We start from the raw sequence: 26,912 nt of genomic DNA, 5'->3' as shown, positions 1-26,912 counted from the left end.
ACGAGTTCAATAAGATTTTTCACCTCATGCGTTAGCAATTTCGAGTATGAAGTTCTCCATGCGGCTGTTATCATTTTTGGTGATACTAAGCTGTTAAAAGCTGTGGATTGTAAAAAAGTAATAAACAAAAATGAATATAACAGCTTAAAAAAAAAAAAAGAACAAAATACCAAACACGGAGCGTTTCATGCTCAAAAGCCTTATTTGGCCAACAACATCATCAACAACAACAAAAAAAAAAAACAAAAAAAAAAAAAGCCACAAAACAAAACAACAAAATAATGAAAACACGAATGCATTAGGCTACTAAAAAAAACAAAACAAAACAGATTGATGACTAAATATTTCGTACGTTCTCTCTGTTGTTTACCGCGCGACCTTGGGAGCGTGCATTGTGAATGAGTTTGACATTCCAAAGAAAGGAGTTCAAGAATACTTTGACTTTTATTATACCCTCTAAATACCCTCTAATGACATCACCCGTCCCGTTATTCATCAAATTGTTTTCGTTTTCTTTTTCTTTTTTTTTTTTTTTACCTTTTTGTTTTTTTTTTTTTCTCTTATTTAACAGTACATATTGTTTTGATTTTTTATTATATTATTAATATTATTATTATTTGGTTTTGATTATTTATATATAGTTATTATTATTATTATTATTATTATTATTATTATTTTAATCATTATTTTTATTTTATTTTGTTTTGTATTATTATTTTATTATTATTATATTTTATTTTATTATTGAACTGCTACGTTGTTTTGTTTTGTTTTGTTATTGTTTTGTTATGTTGTTTTATGTTTTGTTTTTTGTGTGTGTGTCGTTTTGTTGTTCATTTGTTGTTGTTGTTTTGTTTTTTTTCTTTCTATTTTTTCACAACGGATAACAGGGATGCTTCGTAATCGACGTTTACAAATATGCAGATCTGACATGCGAACGCACTTATGGGTCTATTTTAACATTGTTATAATGGACAATATTTTGCATAATGTTTTTAGATTTCCATTACAAAGATGAATCCATAATGAATTCAGTTATCAGACCTTCAAATAAGTGCACATTGTTCGTAATTCTTTTTTTTTTTATATTACGCTATAGTAAAATCGGGTTTCCTCTACCCAAAGGGCTATAATCATAACCGTTTTTTTTTTTTGTTGGGGGGGGGGGGGGGGGGGTGAGAACTACGTTCCTTTAAGGTTGGTTGAGGCCATACTCTGTCTACATCATTACTGATTTCAAAATTTGCCTCAAAGACGAATCAAGATCTTGTGGTACACACACACACACACACACACACACACACACACAGAGAGAGAGAGAGAGAGAGAGAGAGAGAGGGAGAGAGAGAGAGAGAGGTAAGATAGTCAATAGTCTACCGCCTGTCCGCCAGATCTAATTACCCCTAAGCAGCTATAAAATCACGGAGGCCTCTTATAGTCAATGTTTTTTCTCCTGTAGACAAAATAGTCATTATTGTCCTTCAGAGCCATTCGGCCCACGGAGCCGGAGTTTATCCCTGTTTCTATAGCGCGAAACGGACTATTGTAATTGCTTGCTATCCTTTGGATATGACGCTAGTCTATTGCAAAGTACTCTCCGCCAAATTAAACAGACTCAGCTACCCATTCACTGCTGGGTGGACAGGGGAGTCAGAAAAAAAGAAAAATCTAGACTGCACCCGGAATCGATCTCGGTCCCTTTTCGTGCGAAGCGAGTGCTCTACCAACTGAGCTGTTGAGACCACAATACGGTCATTGGGAGCATCATAAGAGTCTTCGGTTGATCTTAGTTGTCATGTTACTTACTGAGACAAGTTTCTGCTAGGTAAGTTGCTTGCATGCTACTGCGAAATAATTATTTAATAAACGAAGGTATAACTTAACTGCAAATCAAAACCGCAAGAACTACCTTTCAATTAACAAGTCTTCATTTGGGACTGAGTCCTTGTCTCTCGCTCTAGATTACTTTCGGTATCAATTACAAATTACTTATCGAAAAAAACAAAAACAAAAGATGCATTCGACAATTGTGCAAGTTTGCAAATCCTACGGAATTCACAAGAACAAAATAGTTTATCAGTTATTTGAAAGAAATGTTCACGCTCTGAGAAACATGATTAGTATGGGTGGCAATGTTGATGTTGTGAGAAGGAGAAGTCAACAATCACGAAGATACGGACACAATAATCATCTTGGAAAAGAGCCAAAAAAGACTTATTCAACTTATTCTCAATCTAGATTTACGTCCAATATTAAAGATAGTGTGCTAAATCAATTCAATTTCATTCATTTCGCTTTCTCAAGACTAATCGCACAAAAGGTAAGAGTAAGATTCAGCTGAGTAAGTAACGTCCACTTATTCTTGACTGATTTTTTCCCCTCTCATTTCCTTTCACTGTCATTACTGTATGAATGTATGTAATGTATACAGTGTATAATTTTGGTTCTGCCAATTATACTGTCAAAGAGGTTGATTGCAATTTCAAGCCGGGTGACTAAAAATCGTAATAGTTACTCAGAGTGAGATGTATCTATCAAATCTATCTAGTTGATGAAGTTCATGTAGGTACTTTGTCACACTTTGTGGTAAGTGATGTAAATAATCCAAAACAGCAATCTCAAATGGATAACAGTTGGTAGCACACTCACGCGGTATTCGTTAGCTAGAGAGATGATGATAAGTTCTCATTTGTATTAGTATCGAAGTGCTTATTTGCAGTAGTACTGTGAATAGTGATTTCACATTGAAATCACTATTCCCAGTTGTATAAGCGCTCTTCCGTCTCTGAAAATTAGCCTTTGTACCCTCACTGAACACAACACTGTATTTTCTGTTCAAAATGGTGTGTTGTCAAATGGCTTAAAGTTGAAGGAGAGTGTGTTGAGAGAAAAGGAGAGATGATTGAAACATTTAGAATTGAGATTTTGAACGTTTCAAATTTCCTTCAAGACTGAAACTTGACAAGATCGTGTTTTGTTTTGTTTATGATATCCCAATCCAATTCATGAAAATCTCCCCATCCCCACCTTTCCGACATCATCATTTGTTCATATCTTGAAAGCTATCAGTTTTATCTGTTAGATTACTTTAATGAGAATAGTTCTGTCTCCGTTTATTGTATTATTATTCATATGGGGCAGCGTGACTCAGCGGTACAGTCTTTGCTTCACACCTAAAAGGTACCAAGTTCGATTACCAACTGCGCTGTGGGGCCTTGAGCAAGTCACCGCTCCGTAGCTCAGTTTGTATCACTGCATTGTAGCTGATATCTGGTTTATTCAATGAAATAGTCCCTAAAGACAAATTTCCCCTATGGGATAAATAAAGGGATTTTCATATATTTATTTTTTTATATCACAAAGGAAACATAAAGAAGCTGGATTGTCACCAATGTTAGGAAAGGGAACTAAGTTTGTCTATATAAATGAGCTGTTAAGAACCCAAGATCAGTCAGATTTACTTAGCTGATGAAGAAAATGCTTCTTAACAAACCATGATCAAAATAGTCTTTGATGAAATTCCATTAATACCACCACAAGAATAATTTTAACGAAAAATTTGGCTTTGGCGAAAAAGGAATAAAAGTTCGCACCTTTGGTGACCACGAGACAAACAACAGCATTGAAAATCATGTCAAAAACACTGATATTTGTGTTAAAAATTACATATCTCAACCACAGAAAATTACATTTTTGTTGAAACCAATCATTGACTATCTGATTAACTTTACAATAAAGTCAGCATCACATCAAGAATTCTGCAACCGCTAAAGTTCACTGATTGCTTAGTCAAAAAACAGGCCACTGCATCAAAGCCAAATTAATATCTGCAGTATAATGTGCAGAAATGCTCAGGGTAAGCTCTGGATTAACAGGCTTTTTTTTTTGGATCTAAAGAGCCTTAATTTTTTTTACACTCCTCTTGTACGAATGTTACACTTATTGTTCACCTTTTTTTTAATCCCTAAAAATAAATAATAAAAGTTTTTAAAATATTTATCTAGTTAGTCTCTTGTTTATGAGCTAAAAGTGTTGCAGACTTCATCAAACTTTTAGAGACAAGTATAACTTTACTTATTCTGTTTTATTTTGTATCTTTAAAACTGTCGTGACAAATCAATTCATTAATTTTTTTTATATTGATATATTTATGAACAATGCTTAAGTCAGTCCATGGACAGGCAGAGGTGCAAAGGGAGTCAATGACTGTATATTATTCACACAGTAAATTGAAGTTAAGGCAGGGGCAAAATAATCTCTCAGTGAATTAATTCAATTTTTTAGCCAAAATGAAGTGGCTCAAATAGTCCAATAGGAAAAAAAAGCATAGTACTAGTACATAAATAATATTGTACCACATCGCATTGTACCCTATTTTCTAGATTCACCCATTTTGTATTCGCTATATTTCCTTAGGTGAAAGTCCATCTAACTTTTACACTAAAAAAAAGTTTTAATCCTCTTATTAGATTTCCATTTTTTTAAATATCAGACATTCTCAAGCCAAGCACAAGACAGAACATGTCGAGGCCTTCCAAAAAAGCTTCCATTAGCAGGTGTTAAACATGTCATCGTAGTTGCATCAGGGAAAGGAGGAGTTGGAAAATCTTCGACTGCAGGTAAAGTAATAAAAAATAATAGTGTTTCGTTTTTGGCTTTTCAAACTTAGATCCTCTTGTTGGCAATAGCTGCATCCAAATATAACACTGATTTGAGGTGGTGGGCAACAATTGAGCTATAGGGAGTCCTGACCCGACCACAGACAAAGCCATACCAAGGCTGATATTCAATAAATATCGTAATCTCTATGTCAAATATTGAGTTTTCCTTTCCTTAACCAGTACATCAATTGTGATAAAGATGATAATCATTATGTGAAGCATTTGTATGACATCAATTTGCCAGAAATGATGTAGGTCTTAAACGTCTCCTTACTATATGAGTATATGAAACTATATATAGTTTATATATCACTGTATGAAAATCATCACATTCGTTACGATACAACCACAATTTTTCTCATTCAGATTTCTTTTATACATCTCGAAATTTGAGGAAATATTTTTGTTATTGTTATATGAACTTAAAACTTTGTTTTGGTGAAAAAATTATGTATAGCATGCACTTAATTCTTTTGAGTTAGAGTTTAAGAAATCAATTTTTATATTGGGAGGGTATGACATAATGGGGGAAATTTGAAAATGTTTGGTAAGGAAAGAGTTAAAATGCATTGGAAAATGCAATTTCTGTTTCATAGTGAGAATGACATGAGAGAGATTACACAAGATACCAATTGACTGCCATAATATTGAATTTTAGAAGAAAATGGTTCAGTTTTGCAGACATCACCGGTATTTCAACCATTTAATTTTAATTGAGCTTTTATATAGCGCAATATCCACTCTTCGTGCTCAAAGCGCTTTACAAGGGGTCCCTGGCCAACAGCAACATTTAACATTTAGGACGGGACACGACGCCTGTTAGGCAATATTACAATTTTTTTCGGACAGAGACAACTCTGTTGATGGCCAGGTACTCATTTTACACCTGAGTACGGTGAGAGAATGTGCGTAAAGAGCATTCTCCAAGAACTCAACTATGAGCTGAGCGAGGCTCAAACCCAGGACCTTCCGCTCCGAATGCGAGTGTCTTATCACTAGACCACATAGCCGCACATTCAATGGGCTTATCACTGGTTTGGGGGTCTTCACAGCTCAATGGTAGATCACTCATTTCATATGTAAAGGTATCCATCCTGGGTGCAATCGTAATTAAAAAATTTAAAAAGCCCTCCTCATCCAGCAGTGAATGCATATAGCTCAGTTGGTAGAGCAATCACTTCACACCCAAAGGGACCAATTTTGATTCCATGTGAAGTCGAATTTTTTTTTCTAACTCCCCCCTGTCCACCTAGCGGTAATTGGGTAGCCAGGGCTGTCAGATATCGTGTACTTTGCGATTGCCTAGTGTTCTATCCTAAGGGTAGCTAGCAATTTCTATTGTCCATTTCATGCTATAGAAACTGGGAGAACTCCAGCTCCATGGGTTCCATGGCTCCAAAGGACTACCAGTCGTGGTAGGGTTTGGTAGTGGATCCATCAGAGAATATTTTGAGATTGACCACTGTCTGTCTAAAGGGAAGTCACCACTACTACAGAAACCAAGACAAATTCTTGCTCCATGACCCTTATTGTTCAGAAGAATCACTTTTATCACTGCTACTGTGCCCATGAATGCAATATTGAAATTTTGAACATTACATGCCATTTTCTTTTTCTTTGTTTTTTTTTTAATCCACAGTCAGTCTCGCTGTATCACTGTCCCAGGAACCTGAGGTGATGATCTTGTTATAATCTATTCTTTAGAGACTTTGCAACGTTAGAGTCAGAGTAAACTCTAAGCTTCTAAAGTGTAACAGCAACAGCTAAAAAGGATGATTATCTATTGAAAGTACTTTCTACCAGGTCTAAATGACAGCCAGCATTTTAAATGTTGCCATTATTTACTAATTGGTTTAGACAACAGGGCATGAAATAAAATAAAATGATATGATTTCCAACTTCATTGTTTTACCAATAAGCCGTTAAAAGATGAGATTTGATTTTGTTTTTACCTTACATTGGATATTGTCATTTTCATTCAGAGAGTGACACTATGTGACTCCAAAGTCCGAGTTGTTCAGGTGTTACTGCTTTCTAAGTGAGAACTGTAAGGTCTGGAGACGTAAACAGGACATAGAAGGATTCAAAGAAAATTTTGTCATAAAGTGAAAGGCTTGAATCACCATTTTAGGGCATGGCACGTGTCACTCAAATAAATACATTGTCTTATTCCTAGATTTGTGTTTTGAGTTAACCATATTTTTTAAAATTTTAAATTACGCCCTTCCGCCACAACATCATAAGATATTGTCGCCTAGGCACCCCACGAAGGAATATAGATAATTCACCATACAAGATGTCTGATATCAACAGGAATCACCTATGTTGTCCATGTGAGCAAATTGGGGGTTAATAATCTTGCCCAAGGAAAGTAAAATGAAAGTACCTGAAGCGAAGGTTGAGCCTGGGACGTTTCAGGTCACAGTGCAATGCCTTAACCACTCGGCCACTTCACCATATATTACCATATATTAAACAAAAATGATTATAAAAGCTTTAAAAAAGAACAAAATGCTTAATGTGAAAAGTTGTGAATTCAAAACTCTTTGTCTGACAACAACAAAACCAATTAAAAATGTTAATACTTTTAACATAAAATCCAGATAGATAGGAGATAAGTTATCTTCTCGATTAGGTTAACAAACAGTTTTCACCTTTCTTAATCATTGTCTTATATCGCTACTCTATTCATGTAAGCAAGCATTTATAATTTTTGTGCTTGTTAGTGTGTTTGTATTTGAGAATAGGTTGAGATTGTTGTCAGTAGACGTAACTGTATCTATGGAGTATAACAGCTATTTATTGATAATGTCTATAGTTAGTGTGTAGCAGTGCTAGCCTAGCCAGCATTTTGTTTTGTATGCTTCCTCTTTTACATTTATCTGTCATCTGCATTTTTTGCCAAATTGGGACCTAAAATTTGCCAAAAGTTGCCAAAAAAACCCTAAAATTTGCCAAGAAATTTGCCAAAAAGTCCAAAATTTGCCAAAAAATTTGCCGAGGAGAACCAAGCGTTTCAGTAAAAATTAGCATGCGATACAGAAAAAAATATATATATAAAAGACAATTTATTACATTTATGGAGGCTACATTTATTAATTTACACAATAGCGTTGTTACAAAGATTTTAAAGGATCATTATCCGTAGAGAGTAGCTTCCCTTGGTTTGGGCCCAGGCAAAGCTGCAACATTTCTCAAGTTTCGCACTTTTTTTTTTCGTTATTTTGTTTTCGCTTCTTTTTTTTCCCCAAAATTTGCCACACGATTTGCCAATTTTGGGAAATTTGCCAATATTTGCAGATCGCCCTGATATTTGCGGCCGCAAATTGCCATTTGCAGCCGCAAAAAATGCAGATGACAGATTTATGGATTCATTTATTTAGCAAGGGTTTTATACTAGGAATAGGATTGCCAGTTTAAAAGGGATCCTTCCTGGTGATTGAGTAATGATGAAATGGAAATATTATGATGCAACATGACCTGTTAAAAAAAACAGATATGAAACGTTATAAAGCGTAATGAACATTGAAATACTCGTAGAACTGCTTAATAATAATATGTTTTTATATTTACCATTTTAAAATAATGCAATTTTTAAACAAAATTTTAAAGCTTTCAAATCTTTTCAATTTATATGAACAGTCCAACTTTGTACAATTTTTAAAACTTTCAATATTTTAAAAGATTTTTTTCCAAAGTCAATTATTTACATCATTATTTTATTTTCATGTGAAACTTTTAACCGTTTCATAAAAAAATGGTCTTTTTGAAAATGTTATGGTATTGTATCATGTATACTTATCAAGAGACTTTTTTGTTTTTTTTTTTTCTTTTCTTTTTTTTTTCTTCACTGTATTTCTTAAATTTCTTGTTAGTTGAATTACATTTATTAAAACGAAATATTGGATTGGATTTGTCTTTGTCTAGGTTGGCAATGTAGGACTTCTGGATGCTGATATATACGGGCCTTCTATCCCTATGCTGATGAATTTATCTGGCCAACCCGAACTCAACAGTCGTAAGAAACTGAAATGATGTATTGATGATCTTTGATCTTGCCGTATTTGTCCTCTCTCTCTCTCTCTCTCTCTCTCTCTCTCTCTCTCTCTCTCTCTCTCTCTCTCTCTCTCTCTCTCTCACAATCTCTCTCTCTCTTTATCTCTCCATCTGTCTGTCTATCTCTTCCATATAACACATTCCTAAGACATACAACCTCTTACAAAATTATAAATTTTGGTTGCCCATTGGCAAAGGTCACGGATAGAAACATTATTCATTTTAGTGAGTCATTTTTCCAGAGCCAAAGAATTATTCTCTTTATTTTATTGACATTATTAGCAAATGTTTGATTTTTAATATATTGGAGGATGACCTGTCGACCAATCTAGTCAGAATGAAACAAATGCCAGAAATAGTATTTCAAGTCAAAATTATTAGATATGGGAAATTTTTAGTGTTTTTTTTCCTTTTTTTTTGTTTTGTTTTGTTGTTTTTTAAAAAAACAATTAAAACAATTTTTTTAGAAACTATTCCTTCTTCCCATTAAAGCAAATGCAATTGAACCAAATTACATATCTCTTGGAGATTTCATTAAAAAACATCTTACAACGTTTCTTTTTAATATGTAGCACTGTAGAATTATATTGCTTTGTTTCATATTGCATGTGAGTGGTTGTATGTTTGAGCGAAAGTAGCCATGTTACTGTTAAGCGTTTTGAGCTTGTTGATATACGGGGTAAGACGCTATATAAAAACCATATATATTATTATCATATCTTTGATTCTTTGGATTCAGGGGAGTCACGTAATTTAACAGAAATAAACAAGCAAAACAAAATAACATTGGATTAAATCCTTCATTATGTTACATTTATTAAAGAAGATTACAAAAAACAAAACATGGATGAAGTTTATTTTAACATATTATTGTATATGTAACCCACTGTCTCAAAGCAGTATTATGTCAAGAGTAAATTTTTTGTTGAAATGATTAGAAATTTTTGATGATATTTCAGTTTTTGACACATTAAAAAAAAAACCCAACTCCAATTCATTTTACTCATTAGAACATCTACACTTGATCCCTTGTTTCATATTTGGAAAACACCCAAATTCATTATTTAGCATTTCACAGAGACTACCTGTCATCTGCATTTTTTGCCAAATTGGGACCTAAAATTTGTCAAAATTTGCCCAAAAAAATCCCAAAATTTGCTAAGAAATTTGCCAAAAAGACCAAAATTTGCCCAAAAATTTGCCGAGGAGAACTAAGCATTTCAGTAAAAATTAACACGCGATACAGAAAAAATAAATATAAAAGACAATTTATTACATTTAAGGAGGCTACATTATGAATAGCGTTGTTACAAAGATTTTAAAGGATCATCATCCGTAGAGAGTAGCTTCCCTTGGTTTGGGCCCAGGCAAAGGCAACATTTCTCAAGTTTCGCATTTTTTTTTTCTCGTTATTTTGTTTTCGCTTCTTTTATTTCTCAAAATTTGTCACGCGATTTGCCAATATTCCCAAAATTTACCAATTTTGGGAAATTTGCCAAAATTTGCGGATCGCCCTGATATTTGCGGCCGCAAAAAATGCAGATGACAGGACTACTGACATTTTACTTATTTGAGGTGATTGGTCACCAATGTCAAGAGTTCCAAAATATATTATCTCCAAACTCGATTTACTCATCCTAATGCCTGTATTTTATCAAAAGTGGCTAATTTTCTTTTTTCCCCACTTCTTTTTGGCCAGAAAACTTGATGATCCCTTTGATGAACTACGGAGTCAAATGGTAAGACATGCGTCGCTTTTTGCCATCAATTTTCCTCCTTCACTTCCCTCTCATCTTTGACTTTTTATTTCCAGATGTCCATCCTAATTAGAAATAAGCTGTGTAGAATGTGTGATGCCCATAATTGAGTCCTTGGAAATGACTATTTACTCATATATTCTCTCACCGTACTCAGGTGTAAAATGAGTACATGGCTGATAATAGCGTTGTCTCTGTCTGGAAAATGTTGTTATATCTCCTAACAGGAATCATGCCACATCCTACATGGTCAGTGTTGAGGTTGGCTATTGACCCCTTGTAAGGCACTTTGAGTGAGTATGTTGGATAATGCGCTATATAAATGACATTGGCGATCAGGGATTACAAAATAACAACTGGCGCTGATATAACCTAAATGTGTTGCAAGCGCCGTAAAACCCTTAAAAACAACAAAAACAAACAAAATAACATTGTCGTTCTCACGTTCTTGCAATTGATGACACCCAAGTTCACTATAAAATGCTTCTTAAGATTACTTGAATGCTAAAACTTTTCATTTGAGAATTAATTAAGATTTTTTTTTTTTAAGATTGCATTTACATATCCCTTATGCCCGATTTAAATATCTTGATTACTGATTGTATCTTTGTTTACTTTATTTTTCAGTATGTCCATGGGATTTTTAGTGGATGAGAAGTCAGCTATTATTTGGAGAGGGCTAATGGTCATGTCTGCTATACAGAAACTATTGAGAGAAGTAAGTAATTACTATGATTAAATATAACCCACGATATTCAGGACACTCTTGATCTCACAACATGACGTAAATTAGGTTTGCAGTTCTCTTCTAGTCAGCATTTTGGCACATTGATGCTCTGTCTATAGGAAAGACGTTTTTTTTGCACACATTTTCATCTGTTTATCTAGTTGATGAGCTGGTGTGTTAGATCTTGTGTAAAATACATTGTGACTAACTATTATTCTTTCTAAAGGGTTGTAATAATGTCCAGTTAAATAGGCCTCACGGCTCTTGATTACTTATATCCACTCCTCTTTACTTTAAAAAATATTGTAGAAACTCTCATGCAATTTGTCCTGAAGGTCTCAAAAAGTAAATTTTATAAAAAGATATATTTTATTAAATTCTGAATACACACATTGTTCCAGATAGGTTTTAAAATGGTGTTAACATGTGCCTTGCTCTTAACTGTATTATGAAATTGTCAATAATTTTTTTTTTTTTATAAAATGTATTTAAACGCTGATACCGATAAAATCAATGCATATATATATATATATATATATATATATATATATATATATATATATAATATATATATATATATATATATATATATATATAATATATATATATATATATATATATATATATATATATATATATATATATATATATATATATATATATATATATATATATTTTAATCTATCAAATTAATGATGAAAATTTTATGAAATCTTTTATTTTCTCAAACTCACCTCTAGACTTTTTTCATAAATGAACAACACTTCTGTTTGAATGCATTCCCTAGAGAAATTATTTATGAAACATAAGAGTTATGTCTTCTTAGTTTATTTCAAAGTGGTTTACTGGAGTTACAATATTATAAATAACTTATAGATTTTGTGTTTATTGATTGTTTATCATGATTTAATTAACAATTAAATGAGGCAACCAATTATTTTTTAAAAATCTTTATTTTGTTTGTGTGTGTGTGTGTTTGTGATGTTGTGTGTATGTGTGTGTGTGTGTGTGTGTGTGTGTGTGTATTCTTCAAGGTTGTTTGGGGGCCTCTAGATTATCTGATTGTGGATCTCCCTCCAGGCACTGGAGACGTTCAGCTTTCTATAGTACAGAATATTCCTGTGTCAGGTAACTTTTCTTTTTTTTTTTTAATTTTAGATTTGTGACACCAGGCTTTTGACCTGAAATTCCATGATTCATGTCTCACGCTTGGCAGTGCAAATCTAAGTCCTTAGAAAAATCTCTCCTCTCACATTCTATCAATGTGCTCAGGTGTTAACTGGTCATGGTGTTGTCTCTGTTGAAAATAGTTGTAATAGTAAATTACAGGCGTCCTGTCTTAATCTACATATTGAGTGTCACTGATGACTTGAGAACCGCTGTAAAGGGTGTTGAGCCCATTAAATGGATATTGCGCTATACAGAAGGATGAGATGTGACACATTTAAGGCTTTTTTTAATTTTACAATTTTTGTATTGGCCCGGTTCTCACGTCACATGAGAGGATTTAAATAAAATACCTTTTCCAAGGACTCAAATTGCATCGTCCACTGCAAGACTTATACTTAGTACCTACAAGTACACAGCCAATTTGTTTATATATTCCCCAGAGATCCTAACAGGTAAAATATAACCCTTTTCAAGAAAACTGTTGGTCACTTTTTTTTATTAATTAGTCTTAGAATATCTATCACAGATAGTAGTAGTATCGTATGGTGGGGTCACACTTTCAGATCTGTCGCGTCGAGCCAAGCCTTAAATTCATCTTCACATTTGTGAATGGTTTCATAACCTCCATTCAGCTTGGTAACAGGACAGTGGAGCACAAGGTGATCTACATCTTGGGGTCAGTTTGGCATTTGGGGCATTCTGTTGAGTTGTTTAAACCCCATTTGTTCATTTTTGCGGCTGTTTTCGCATGTCTGGAGCGTAGCCTATTTGCAGCCACCCAGTATTTCCTACCAAGCTGTGAGCCAGGAATTTCATTGGTAGGGTCTTCAATAATTTGGCCTCCTGTTGGGGTATTATTTGCCCATTCTTTTCTCCATTCATCAGTGATGCTGTAGTAATCTTTCTTTGAGAGGTAGAAAGGGGATCTGGATCTATCACAGATATCGACTAACTACTAATTTACACTTGATGAATGGAGTGGGGCATTGTGTATCTGCCTTATTCGAAAACACACCACGAGGGTCAAGGGCATGGTAAATGAAGCATTGTGAAATATATTAATCATAATGAAATTTCTGAAATATAATGCAATAGTTAATTTATACAGTGCTCATAATCCACAAAGATCTCTAAGGCGCTACATGTTTAAAGGCAATAAGTGACACATAATACCATTACTTCTCAAAAGCTTGCTTGAAAAGGAATGCTTTCAAAAAAGTTTCCTAAAATATAGAACTCCTGTGTGTCTTTGACTTTTTTTCTAATTTGCTCCACACTTTTGGGGACCTCAACAGAGAAAGAAATCTGCTATATAAACTTGCATATTTTCCATTTTCATATGGTATCAAGAACCTGCAATGGGCTATCCCATAATTTCTCGAAACTCCTTTTTTTTATTCTTTCTTTTTTTCTGTTTTTTTTTTTTTATGTCCAAGGTAAATGTCAGTGTTTCATGTTAACGTTTTAATCATGAAAAAAAAACCCCAAATGATCTTAAAATGATGAGGTTTAATGGGATAAAAACGACATCTAAGTGATTTTTTTGATAACCTTTAAATAATGCGGGATAGTCCACTTGACCTCGAAACTAACTATTTATCCCTGTGTCCATTTTCCAGGGTCTGTAATTGTGACGACTCCACAAGACCTTGCCTTACTCGATGCTCGCCGTGCCATTGACATGTTCGATAAAGTGGAAGTTCCAGCCCTGGGTGTTATTGAAAATATGAGTGTGTTTGTCTGTCCCTGCTGTGGACACCAAGAGCACATTTTTGGTCAGGGTGGTGCTGAAGCTGTCACTGCGGAAATGAAAACAGAGATTTTGGGTATGGTGTTTATTTGAAATATTTAAGTTTTTTAAGTAAGATACATTCTCATTTTGTGTGTGTGTGTGTGTGTGTGTGTGTGTGTTGTGAAATATTAGAAAATATCTTATATCCCACGTGCTTGTCTCCTTATTGATATGAAAGTCAAAAAGTCTTATAATCCAAATTTTTATAGTCTCCTTGTTGTAGTGGAAATATTATCAAACTAATACCTTTAAATGGGGGTCCCAAAAGCTCACTTGGGAGAGCACTCGCTTCACTCTCTAAGGAATCAAGATCGATGATGGGTGAAGTCGAGATTTTTTTTTTTTCTGAACCCCCCCCCCCCCCTCTTATAGGTGCCTCGTTTGTCCGCCATGCAAAATGTTACTGTTGGCTTGGGACCCCTTTAAAGCGCTTTTAGCATATTTGATGGGTGATGCTCTATATTAAACTCTTGATTTTGAAAATCTCTTTCTGGGTTCGGTTTTGACCACGGTTTTGATGGGGAGGTCTCTGTTGTTGTGTCTTTTACCCTCCTATATTTCCTTGTCCAAGTCTTTGTCTTGGAATGGGATTACTTGATTTTTCCTGGCCCTGGATGGAGTTCTTAGCTGAAGGGGAAGCAGTCAGTAGTTTTGGGAGAGGTTATTTTTTTCCTTGTAAATAATATCAGTGTTGTGTGCTATTATAGTTTTAAATTGGAATGCATTTGGTAAACATTTGAGTGTATTCCAATTAATGATATTGTATGCTTGTGTTTGGATGAGACTTGTAGGTCTCAAATTAAGTATGATAACGGTATGCTCTTCGAATCTACCTCTGTTACCTGTTTGAACCAGTCTCCTTTCTTTCTCTTTCTGTGGTGCTTTTAATTATAAGTGTAGAATTTTTTACCATCCCATTCTCTACCTCTTTATTGGCGCTGATATGGCGTAAATGAGGAGCAAGCACCACAAAATCCTTAAAAACGAAAACCAACACAAATCTCTTACTGGATTGTAGAGGTTCTAATCAAGAGGTCATGCGACTGTATTCATCTAATTGTTTGTTTTGTTTTTGTTTGTTTTTAAGGGTTTTACGGCGCTTGCAACACATTTAGGTTATATCAGCGCCAGTAAAAAGGAAGAAAATGGGATAGTAAAAAGTTCTAGAATTACAATTGAAGCATCCAAGAGAAAGTAAGACATAGGGGAACTGGGAACAAATAGGGATCAGATGTAGATTCCAAGAGCAACCACCAATGTACTTAGTTTGAGATCACCTATAAGTCTCATCCGGACACAAGAACAAAATCCAACAAAGAGGAACACACTCAAATGCCTACATTATACATTAAAAAATAACAAATATACTAATACATAACAGAGAGATGATTTACAAGGAAAAAAATATCATCTCCCAAAACAATAACTATGCATTTGACTGTTTCCCTCCCAGCCAGGACTCCGACCAGGGCCAGGAAAAAAAATAAGTAATCTCATTCCAAGACAAAGACAGAAAGCATGTTGGAAAACAGATATAAGGGGATAGAAGACACAGTGTGTACCTCCCTGCCCGCTATGGGAGGTCAGGATCCCCACCCAGCATCTAATTGTTTATTCTGTCTGCAGGCCAGGTCCCATTACAATCATATGTGAGAGAGGCATGCGACAATGGTGTGCCAGTTGTAGCCACTACCCCCGACTGTGATTATGTAAGTGTACAATTTATGTATGACATACCATCCCGATTCAGTAGCTTTCAGGATGAGCCAAAGCTCTAAACTTGACTCTGAAGTTAAAAAAAAATAAAAAAAATGAAACCTTACATGAGTTGATTGTCCCCATTGATACGACCCATCCCAAAATGAGTCTGATAATAATTTGATTTGATTTTTTTGATATCATTACATTGCATTCTGATCACTTACAATTTAAGATTGGACATGGCGAAACCATTTCTAGATGAGACCTGTGCGTGCAAAAATCTGGCACTGTATAGGGAAATGAACCTAGATGAATGGTGATATTGAGGTGATAAAAATTTGAAGAGGGATTGAGCATTGTGAAACCCTCTATTCACAAAATAGCCTAAATAATTGTGCCTACGTATCTGCCTCTCTTATTTCTACAATTGTTAATGGTTAATTTAACTCAAGAGTAAATTTCCGCTCTTGTGCTAACAGTACCTTTTGAAATTTCTTCCAAAGGCACCCTTTTCCCCACCCCCTCCCCCTGAAACCAAACATACATGTTTAAAAGCTATCTTTTATATATATATTTTTTTTTTTTTTTTAATTTTTTTTTTTTTTTATTTATTTATTATTTTTATTTTTTTTTATTTTTATTTATTTATTTTTTTTTTAATTTATTTATTTATTTTTTTAAGATAACAGAACTTCTTAACATTTTTTTTTTCTTTTTTTCTCAGAGCAAAGTGTTCAAATCCATAGCACAGTCCATTATCAAGAAGTTAAAGGACACGCCACCCCTGACAGATTATCATAATAATCAATGACTCTTAAATGGCATTTGTACATAGTAATTAATGAACTTTTCTAAAAAAAAATTATCCGATTGTCTCAATGTTCAATTGAAGCCAGTGGTAAATTAGGATGTTTAACTTGTTTTATACTCCACACCGGTTGATGCTGACTAGAACACTTGAATAAAAGTAGAAACTGGCTGGCAACAGGTTAATTGGATTTACTGAAAAACTAATGGACCAGTTTAAATTTTAGTTAAGTCAATAAATAACAAACCATACAGTGATTAATATGTTAATTTTTTTAATGTTCCAGCTACGTCCCACTTTAGGAGAAATCAAGTTGCTTGAGATAAGTTACCATTTCAAGTCAACACTTTACGATAATTGATTGGTTTTACATAATCGATTAATAGGCTTCGCGTAAAATACTGACATTGTATTCTGAATAAAATTTGGCTTGGACATTTTAAAAATTATGAAAGAAAGTGAACGAATTATCTAATCAACAACATCATATCATCATCAATCTTCATCATCAATCATCATCGTAACGAGCACCATCACATCTTCATTTGAGCTCCAGATTTGAAAAAAAAAAAAAAAGAAGAAAAAGGTAAAAGAAAGACATTCCTTGAAAATTTGTTTCTGAAAAGATGGCATGTCTGAAAGTCGAACTACATATGTACCCACTCTACTTGTAAAGTTTAACCCGACTTGCACTTGTAAAAAAAACAACGATAATCTTATAATAATAATAATAATAATAATAATAATAATAATAATAATAATAATAATAATAATAGATCTTTATTGTCCATAAATATGGCAATTTGTCATTTAGTTACACTTGTTATAATGTTAAACGATAACTGTAACATTGAACAGATATTTCACTCCTACTTATTCTCTCTCTCTCTCTCTCTCTCTCTCTCTCTCTCTCTCTCTCTCTCTCTCTCTCTCTCTCTCTCTCTGTCTGTCTCTCTCGTGTTAATCAAGTTTATAAATCAAATTACAGTGGAATCCTGATAAAGCCATCAAAGCCAGACCAGAAGGATTGGTTGACTTTAAAGCAAGGTTGACTTTATCCATTATCAATGGAATACGCTTAGATAGAGAACAGAAAATGTAGGACCAACAAGAGGTGTTAACTTTAAGCAGAGGTTTAGGGACTTAGTGCCAAGTAGATCTGGTTGGAAGAACCCAGACCCAGTGGCTAATAGGGCTGGTGGTAGGGACTCAGTGGCCAATAGGGCTGGTTGTAGGGACTCAGTGGCAATAGGGCTGGTGGTAGGACAATGGCTAATAGAGTGGTGGTAGGGACTCAGTGGCTAATAGGGCTGGTGGTAGGCACAGTGGCTAATAGGGCTGGTGGTAGGGACTCAATGGCTAATAGAGCTGGTGGTAGGGACTCAGTGTCCAATAGGGCTGGTGGTAGGGACTCAGTGGCTAATAGGGCTGGTGGTAGGGACTCAATGGCTAATAGAGCTGGTGGTAGGGACTCAGTGGCTAATAGGGCTGGTGGTAGGGACTGTGGCCAATAGGGCTGGTGGTATGGACTCAGTCGCCAATAAGGGCTGGTGATAGGGACTCAGTGGCTAATAGGGCTGGTGGTTGGGACTGGTCAATAGGGCTGGTGGTATGGACAGTGGCTACTAGGGCTGGTGGTAGGGACTCAGTCGCCAATAAGGGCTGGTGGTCGGGACTTAGTCACTAACAAGGGCTGGTGGTAGGGACTCAGTGGTCAATAGGGGTGGTGGTTGGGACTCAGTGGTTAATAGGGCTGGTGGTAGGGACTCAGTGGCTACTAGGGCTGGCGGTAGGGACTAAGTGCCGAATAGATCTGGTTGGAAGAACCCAGACCCAGTGGCTAATAGGGCTGGTGGTAGGGACTCAGTGGCCAATAGGGCTGGTTGTAGGGACTCAGTGGCAATAGGGCTGGTGGTAGGACAATGGCTAATAGAGCTGGTGGTAGGGACTCAGTGGCTAATAGGGTTAGCGGTAGGGACAGTGGCTAATAGGGCTGGTGGTAGGGACTCAATGGCTAATAGAGCTGGTGGTAGGGACTCAGTGTCCAATAGGGCTGGTGGTAGGGACTCAGTGGCTAATAGGACTGGTGGTAGGGACTCAATGGCTAATAGAGCTGGTGGTAGGGACTCAGTGGCTAATAGGGCTGGTGGTAGGGACTGTGGCCAATAGGGCTGGTGGTATGGACTCAGTCGCCAATAAGGGCTGGTGATAGGGACTCAGTGGCTAATAGGGCTGGTGGTTGGGACTGGTCAATAGGGCTGGTGGTATGGACAGTGGCTACTAGGGTTGGTGGTAGGGACTCAGTCGCCAATAAGGGCTGGTGGTCGGGACTTAGTCACTAACAAGGGCTGGTGGTAGGGACTCAGTGGTCAATAGGGGTGGTGGTTGGGACTCAGTGGTCAATAAAGGCTGGTGGTAGTGACTCAGTGGTTAATAGGGCTGTTGGTAGGGACTAAGTGCCGAATAGATCTGGTAGGAAGAACTCAGACGCAGTGGCTAATAGGGCTGGTGGTAGGGACTCAGTGGCAATAGGGCTGGTGGTATGGACTCAGTGGCAATAGGGCTGGTGGTATGGACTCAGTGGCTAATAGCAATGGTAGTAGAGACTCAGTGAATAGGTAATAGAGCTGATGGTAGGGACTTAGTGGCTAATAGGGCTGGTGGTAGGGACTCCGTGGCTCACATGGTTGGTAGTAGAGAATCAGTGGCTTATAGGGCTAGTGGTAGGGCTCAGTGGACAATAGGGCTGGAGGTAGGGACTCAGAGGACATTAGCGCTGGTGGTAGGAACTAATTGGCTAATAGGGCTGGTGGTAGGGACTAATAATTGGCTAATAGCAATGGTAGTTGGTATAACGATACCAACCAGCAACTACTCTAGGTGCTAGATTCAGTCATGTAAGATTCTTGATAAATCACTTTTCCTCAAAAAATTGTCAAATATGTTTTTTTTTTCCTTCTGATACACTATAAAGTAAAAAAAACATATTGGAGACGCTGACTCCAACCCACCATCCTTTTAAGGAGATCCGACTATGTGTATCCATTGGTTAATCCTCAAGATGATAAAACAGATGGTAAGGTTGATGATACATACCAAAATATTCTTTAAGATCACCGCTCATGTTTATCCAAAATATAAGACGTTTTCCCAAAGAAACTCTGATTGTTGCTTAAAATGTTCTACTTTTCAGTTACATTGGTGTCTTTTAAATCCATTTTTTTAGTGATATGACAGCTCTCAATCGTGATATGACAGCTCTCAATAGGCCATTACTTGACCTGTAGTGTTAATCTTTAAAGGATGATAAGTCCATCAAATATTGTTATTAGTTTTACTTATTAAATTGAAAATGAAATGAATATGTTTATGTTGTGTATATCGCACGCGTGAAAGAAAGAGAAAGAGAGAGAGAGAGAGAGAGAGAGAGAGAGAGAGAGAATAAGTAGGAGTGAAGTATCTGTTCAATGTTATAGTTATCATATAACGTTATAACAAGTGTAACTAAATGACAAATTGCCATATTTATGGACAATAAAGATCTATTATTATTATTATTATTATTATTATTATTATTATTATTATTATTATTATTATTATTATTATTATTATTATTATTATTATTATTATTATTATTATTACTTTACATGCTTGTGATTGACATCCAATAAATAAGAAAATGTTATTCTTTGCTTTGTATTAAATAAATCGTGATACGCAAAATGAAATATTAATACTTACATCTATATCAAATCGAGGGCCAACGCTCAAACAAAGAGTTCATTGTGGTCAATTTCAACTGTAGAAATAGCCACCAAACAGAACCTCGCTTGGTCAAAAATTACAAACATTTTGATCCCTCTAGTAAAACGCATCGGTTTTGATAAACAAAAAATTGGAACACACCTGCTGTTACCTATACCTAAATTTAAATGATTTTAAAAAAAAAATTAACAAATTAAAACTACACTCCAGCACTGTTTGCTGAAATTCATTTGAATGTCCCAAATTTATACATTATTATCCTGGAAAGTGTGAAGATCTAGTGCAGAATAGATTAAATCACTTACCTCCTTCGAAACAACAACATGACCTGAATGCTGGGTCACAAGCTTAGTTATTTTCATGACCGACTCCTCCCTCTTGGGCTGGTTTAGGCGGACATTCAATTGGACAGGACAGCCGATTTTGTAAGACCTGATAGTGAGAGATAGAATGGTTAACAATGGGATACAGAAATTGATCAGAGTTAGTCTGCGCTAAAATATATCCTCAAAAGATGCTGTATATCGTTCAGTCCACAATACAAACTCCAATTAAAAGAAGAGTAGACTGCAGTCGGTGCAATGGCTTTAAAACACCAAAAAGATAAAGCAAATTATTGTTGCTCCTTTGTTCTAAGCGCACTAAAATAACACTTAAAAAGAAATTAAACGCATTTGGCTTTGTCTGTTGTCCTTCATAAATTCTGTCATTGCAGAAAGTCTTCGTCCAAGCTAAAAAACAATGGATTTGATTTGTCCGTCTGCGTTTCTGTAACGGTTTGAGTTTTACGGAAGGGGTGTTAACCCTTCGACAACCCCCAACCTGGAGGACCAGGTGACTCAAAAAAGGGGGAGTCACACACCATTAGTCGCCTTTTACGACACGCTGGCTTGGCGTTGGGCTGTTCTTGCACCCTCTCAGTTGAGGGACCCCGGACACCACACGGGGGAATATCCATAATTACTCCCGCATTTTCAGGAATAATTAGCTTTACAATTTACAATATATCACACCAAGATCGTACAACAGCCTTTGTGTCTGTGTTGTTTTCATAGTGATATCTAAATGAATAAGGCCTTGTCCTTTTTCAATCTCAATTTTATTTCAGAGATACAGAATATCGAAGAAAGACAATTGCATTATCTGTGAACAAATACATAACAGTGAAACGTAACAATAACTGATATCGTACGGCTTTTATAATTCTCTATGCCCCACCAAGTCTTTGGATAGTGCTTTCTTGACAAGTAGGGGACAAAGACTGATATTAAATTAGAAAAATGATGATCAGTTGCAATAATATGGTGCTTTCTTCGCAGATAGAGGACAGGGATATAGATTAGAAAAATAATACTAAATGATTTTCGAGTTTTAAGTAACGTAAAATGAAAGTCATTTAATTCTTGAGCGCCTCTCAGGTAGCTGGTCTGTTTCAAGAACATGCGAAATTGCGGCATCCATCCCTTTGATCTAACAAAGTAGACAAGTCTATGTCATGTATGGTGAGAGGGCAAGAGAAGAATATCCCCCTCTCTCTCTCTCTCTCTCTCTCTCTCTCTCTCTCTCTCATCGTTGTAGTCGTCGTCATAGTAATGGTAGTGATAGTAGAAGTTGTAGTAAGAGTAGTAGTAGTAGTAGTAGTAGTAGTTGTTGTTGTAGCAGTAGTAGTAGAAGAAGTATAATAGTTTGATAGTTGGATGGATTGATGACCAATTGGTCGACCATGAAGATCACTTGAAAAAGTCAATTAGTGCTTATTTCCCTTGTATTTCTGATGTAACAGGGATCGGCTATAACAGGACTTTTGCTCCGGTCCCACCATCCCTGTTATATCAGATTTCCACTGTACATTTAATGACAAATACATGATTTTTACTGAATTTTCCATGGTAAAATCACGGGGTTAAATTGCCCCCAAATAAGAAAACAGGACTTTCTAGTATTTTTCTCTTTGCAAGTCATGGAGGCCAAATGGACCCCAAATCAGAAAATAGGACTTTCTCTTTTAGTATGAAAGTCCACTAAACATGCTCAAAGCGCTTTAGAAGGGTCCCTGGTCAACAGCAACATTCAACATTTTGGACGGGACATGACGCCTGTTAGGCGATATTACCATTTTTTTCGAACAGAGACAACGCTGATAACGGCCAGGTACTCATTTTACACCTGAATACGGTGAGAGAATGTGAGTAAAGAGCCTTTTCCAAGGACTCAACTATGCGCCGAGCGAGGCTCGAACCCAGGACCTTTCGATCCGAAAGCGAGTGTCATACCAAATAGCCGCACGTGGAATGTATGGCTCGTGTTACTTTTTTGTCGTTCAGATTTCCGGCGGTACACTGCATTCATGCTTGTTTTCCGTGGCTTCTCCCAACATTTCTTGCCTCCCAGACCTCTCTTATCCTTGGTATTATGAGATCAATCGCTTCAAAATAATATTTTTGTCGGGATTTGTCAGGTGTTGTGAAGTGACTTGGAAATTAAAATGATCAGAGATACCAATTAATTATTTCTAGTTTTTCACTCTTACTTAAAGAACTATCTTATTTCATGTCTCATCCAACATGTTAAGTGTTGCTGTTGGCCCGTGTAAAGCATTTTGGGGCCTCGAGTGGATATTGCTCTATATAAAAACTCATTTTTTCCTCTTCAATTAAATAACAAACTTATCCCATGCCTGGTGTTTAAAAAGTAGTCCTTGAGAGCAATAGGCCCGTGGAGCCGGAGTTTATCCTGATTTCTATAGAGTGAAACGGACAATAAACGCTAGTCTATCGCAAAGTACTTTCCGCCAGATCTAACAGACCCAGCTGCCCAATCACTGCTGGGTTAACAGGTGGGTCAGAAAAAAAAATCTCGACTGCCCCTGGGATCGATCACGGTCCACCCCCCACCCCCCTTCTGGTGTACTTGGCTATAGGTATTATGTTTGGAGAGTTCATAGCCACGTATAATAAACTTAGGAATAATTTCTATTCGTTGTGACTGCGAATGAACACAACCATTTCTTATACTAAAGTTCGTGTTTATACAGTTTATATCTTTTAACGCGCTCCGTGATTTAAGCTACTGATGTTTTACTGTGGCACTGACAGTTATGTGACAGTCCTTTGTACCTATGTGTATTGATACCATGCGTTTAGTTTGTGTTTTTTTTAACACTCACAACATCCGCCAGCCAGATGTAACGTACCAACACACAAAACTATGTGCAACATTAACCTTTTATAGTCTAATTATTACAATTTAGTGAGAACTACTCATAAAAATGGCTGGTTAAAATAATATCAAAGAGCTGCGTGCGTTAAGTCCGTTCATTCTATACCATCATTATATAAGATTCACACAGACACTCACATTCTCCATCCCTGTTTCGTATAAACGCATAAACGACACCTCTCTGCTTATTTGTATCAATTCACCATTCGTTCTAATTCCAATGCTACGCGCCGTGACTTGTTAATGGCTGCCAACGACGATAAATGATCGTTGTGATACGCACCCCCCCCCCCCCCCCCACACAGACACACACAGACCAACCCTTTGTAACACGTCAGACGTTCCCTTTATTCAACCTTAAGCGGAAATTTGTCCTAGGGTCTATCTATTCCTCATATTAAGAACCAAAGGAAGACTTGAATAGCCCAGGCGTTAGCCGCAGCGCAGATCCACAAAATTGAGCTAGATAGAGGTAGCTTGCTGATGGCCATAATATAATAACGCGGTAGATATTCGAACTCGGCTTTTTCTTCTTTTCTTTTAGTTTCTCTTCTTTTTGAAATATATAAAGGAAAATGAAGTAAAATAAAAACTTGGCAACAGGAAACGTCGTTTCCTCTGAACAAGAAGAGGAGCTTCCCTGAGGGAGACACTGGGCGGTGGCCAAAAGACTGTGGTTCATGGTTTGTTTATGGCAACCAGATTGCAAAAGAGGATGCTGGCCGCGCCGCCCACTAAGACCACAGAGCATCAACTTGACCATTGCTTCGTGATACAATTAACAGGCGGTTAAAAAACAAAAACAAAAACAACCAATAAGACTATTAGTATTAGACGCTATTGCAATAGTAAGACTGTTACTGTTATAGAATGAACGAAGTTGACGTCACTTAGTCTTTATGTTTAGACAAACATTTTGGCGATTAGTTCCCACTTTATATATCAAACTATAAACGTTCAAGTTTACACATAGTTTTGTGTGTTACTGTGTTGGGACATTATATTTCGCTGGCGGATGTTTGCGTATTTTACCTTACGCATAGCATCAATAGTTCGAAATTCGAAATAATATTTCTACGAAGGCACGGAAGTGTTCATTTATACTCCCGTTTTCTCTTTCTTTCCCCACCCACCTCACTCTAGCACTGGGTCGAGTTTGAAACGATCAAATCGAGCGGGTTTTCGATCGAGTCCTCTAAAATCGAGTCGGTTTCGGGCGGGTTTCGAGTCAGTGACGTCATCGAGCAGTGATTCGTTTGAAAAAAAAAAAAACACGAGCATCTCGGTTGCCACAGGAAACTTCACAGTTCACAGTCCCCTCCCTCTCTTATGTCTGTGGCCCTCTTGACTGCAGCTGGTTATGATGGGGGCTGCCAGATGGCCAAGTTCAAAATTGGTTACTAAGAAATGTTTTTCTATTATTATTCTTTTTTTTTAAAATCTTTTATTTAAAAAAAAAATGAAAAGATAAGTTTTATCCAACTGTAGTCGATTGTTTTATTAATTAAAATCAATGAGTTTTTCAAGGGAGTCAGGATGATTGTGGTGTTTGATAATGTGAGATTCTATTTGACTATTTGGCCAAGAAAAAATCTGGCTGTTTGGAAGCCTTGATTTTATTTACTTTAATTAATTTTTTTTTATGATCGTTCGTCGCATCACACGCACACACCCACACACGCACGCACACACAGGCACACACACGCACACACACACACACGCACACACACACACGCCATCAAAACTGCATCAGTTGTTGATTTGGTGAAGGGGTGGCACGTCAACCCCCTCCCCCCCCCAGAGAAGGAATACAGCGATATTCACCTTGACATATTTCATATTTATGTCGCGCCAAAAGTTGTCGGGTGTAACCTACATGACCGCCCCCACCTCACATTTGTCACTGGTCGTCATCGAGGCGCGCGCTTTCTAGCTTTGTCGGTTACCTTTCATCACACATGTTCAAATCTTTATCTTATAGCCTATTTACTACTGCTATTAATTTTATTTAAACAGGTGATATTACAGTTGTTGCCTTTCCTGCTCTCGGCTTAGTTAGGTTGCTTTAAAATTTGGGCAGGAATATGAATATTTAACATTGTTACTTCCTGTTTAGTTTTTCTTTGTGTATGTATGTGTGTGTGTGTGTGTGTGTGTGTGTGTGTGTTGTTGTTGTTGTTGTTGTTGTTGGCTGTTGTTGTTTTGTTGAGTTTTGGGGGTTTTTTTTTTGTTTTTTGTTTTTTTTTTGGGGGGGGGGGGTGCTTTTCTGACATCCAAAACCAAACCCGAGACTATTTATTTATTAACATTTAGTTACTTTGTTTGGTTTCTTTTTTTTTTCTTTTCATTTTGTTGTGTTTGTTTTTTTTTGTTTTTTTTTTTTGTTTGTTTGTTTTTGTTTCCTTTTTTTGGGAATGGAAAGAAGGGGTAGTTTTATCCTTAGTCTTTTTAAAAGATGTATGGGATTACCTAACTTGGAACGCACAATAGGGATCGGCGTCGTTTCTGAGTTCAGTCAATTTTTTTTCATTTTTTTTATTGCTCAGTCCATTAAAGTGGAAGTAGGTATGTAGCTGGGTGGACGCTATTTTAGATCAACGGAAAGCACTTTTCGATTTACTAGCATCCTATTAAAAGTTTGGGGTCCCAATAGCTCAGTAGGTAGTGCACTCGCTTAACATGCAAGGGAACCGAGCTCGATTCCGGGTGAAGTAGATACATATATTCTGACCCCTTGTCTACCTAGTAGTGATTGGGAAGCAAAGTCTGTTAGATCTGGCGGAAAGTTCCTTGCGATAGACTAATGGGCAATTGCTTTCGTAAGTTTTCCGATATGGAAACCGGACTGAACTCCGGCTTCATCGGGCCCAATAGCTCTGAAGAAGTACTTTAAAAAAAAAAGATTAAAAGCATGCATTTGTTGCGATCCTTAATGTTGTGATTATTAGTTGTTCTGTGGCTCAGCGGTAAGGTGTCTCTTCTTGTCATAAATCAAGCGATGTTAAGCGTTGTAAGTGGTCGAGTGGGTGACAGTGATCCTGGAAAATTCTGATCCCGAAGTTAAGTCCTTGTGTAAGGCACTTACCACACATTACTTTACTCGACTCAGGTGTGAATGTATAACTATCTATAAGCAGTGACGGATACTATTAATAGTTTTAGTACAAAAAAGACCCGAAACAGGCGACTGGTACTTTATGAAATGGATGTAGGTTTGTATGGCCTGCTAGGGGGAAATTGAATTATTATGAAGTTC

The 26,912-nt window shown here is 36.4% G+C and overlaps 1 protein-coding gene and 1 long non-coding RNA gene across 3 annotated transcripts; one reads left to right on the top strand and one right to left on the bottom strand.

Annotated features, from left to right (window-relative positions):
- Positions 1–1,946: 1,946 nt before the first annotated feature.
- Positions 1,947–17,268, top strand: LOC144958532 (iron-sulfur cluster transfer protein NUBPL-like). 2 transcript variants are annotated; one of them, XM_078890570.1, is made up of 10 exons: positions 1,947–2,320; positions 4,493–4,619; positions 6,301–6,335; positions 8,589–8,679; positions 10,417–10,456; positions 11,102–11,192; positions 12,236–12,329; positions 13,991–14,197; positions 15,790–15,872; positions 16,589–17,268. In XM_078890570.1, exons 1-10 carry the CDS (start codon positions 2,015–2,017, stop codon positions 16,673–16,675), a joined length of 1,161 nt encoding a protein of 386 aa, XP_078746696.1. In that variant the 5' UTR covers positions 1,947–2,014; the 3' UTR covers positions 16,676–17,268. The 2 variants fall into 2 exon arrangements, with proteins under 2 accessions (XP_078746696.1, XP_078746697.1); XM_078890571.1 differs by lacking the exon at positions 1,947–2,320 and adding an exon at positions 3,749–3,856 and having other exon boundaries at positions 16,589–16,821.
- Positions 14,036–20,857, bottom strand: LOC144958533 (uncharacterized). The gene is made up of 3 exons (XR_013642451.1): positions 20,743–20,857; positions 15,901–15,949; positions 14,036–14,170 (listed from the first exon to the last, which is right to left on the bottom strand). It is a non-coding gene; the product is annotated as an uncharacterized LOC144958533 (long non-coding RNA).
- Between the last annotated feature and the right edge of the window lie 6,055 nt (positions 20,858–26,912).

The sequence above is a fragment of the Berghia stephanieae genome, chromosome 13 (assembly GCF_034508935.2).
Source record: "Berghia stephanieae isolate SIO BIC M18660-M18661 chromosome 13, UCSD_Bste_1.3, whole genome shotgun sequence".
Taxonomy (NCBI): Eukaryota; Metazoa; Mollusca; class Gastropoda; order Nudibranchia; family Aeolidiidae; genus Berghia; species Berghia stephanieae.
Note: the sequence above shows the minus strand (reverse complement) of the source record. Positions and strands in the feature narration are given on the sequence as shown.

Bases quoted from the DNA above. Each gene is read 5' to 3' on its own strand.
- LOC144958532 (XM_078890570.1), top strand. From the start codon at position 2,015: ATGCATTCGACAATTGTGCAAGTTTGCAAATCCTACGGAATTCACAAG. The intron at 6,336-8,588 runs GTGATGATCTTG...GTCTTTGTCTAG, and splicing joins CACTGTCCCAGGAACCTGAG to GTTGGCAATGTAGGACTTCT. The intron at 10,457-11,101 runs GTAAGACATGCG...TTTATTTTTCAG, and splicing joins ATGAACTACGGAGTCAAATG to TATGTCCATGGGATTTTTAG.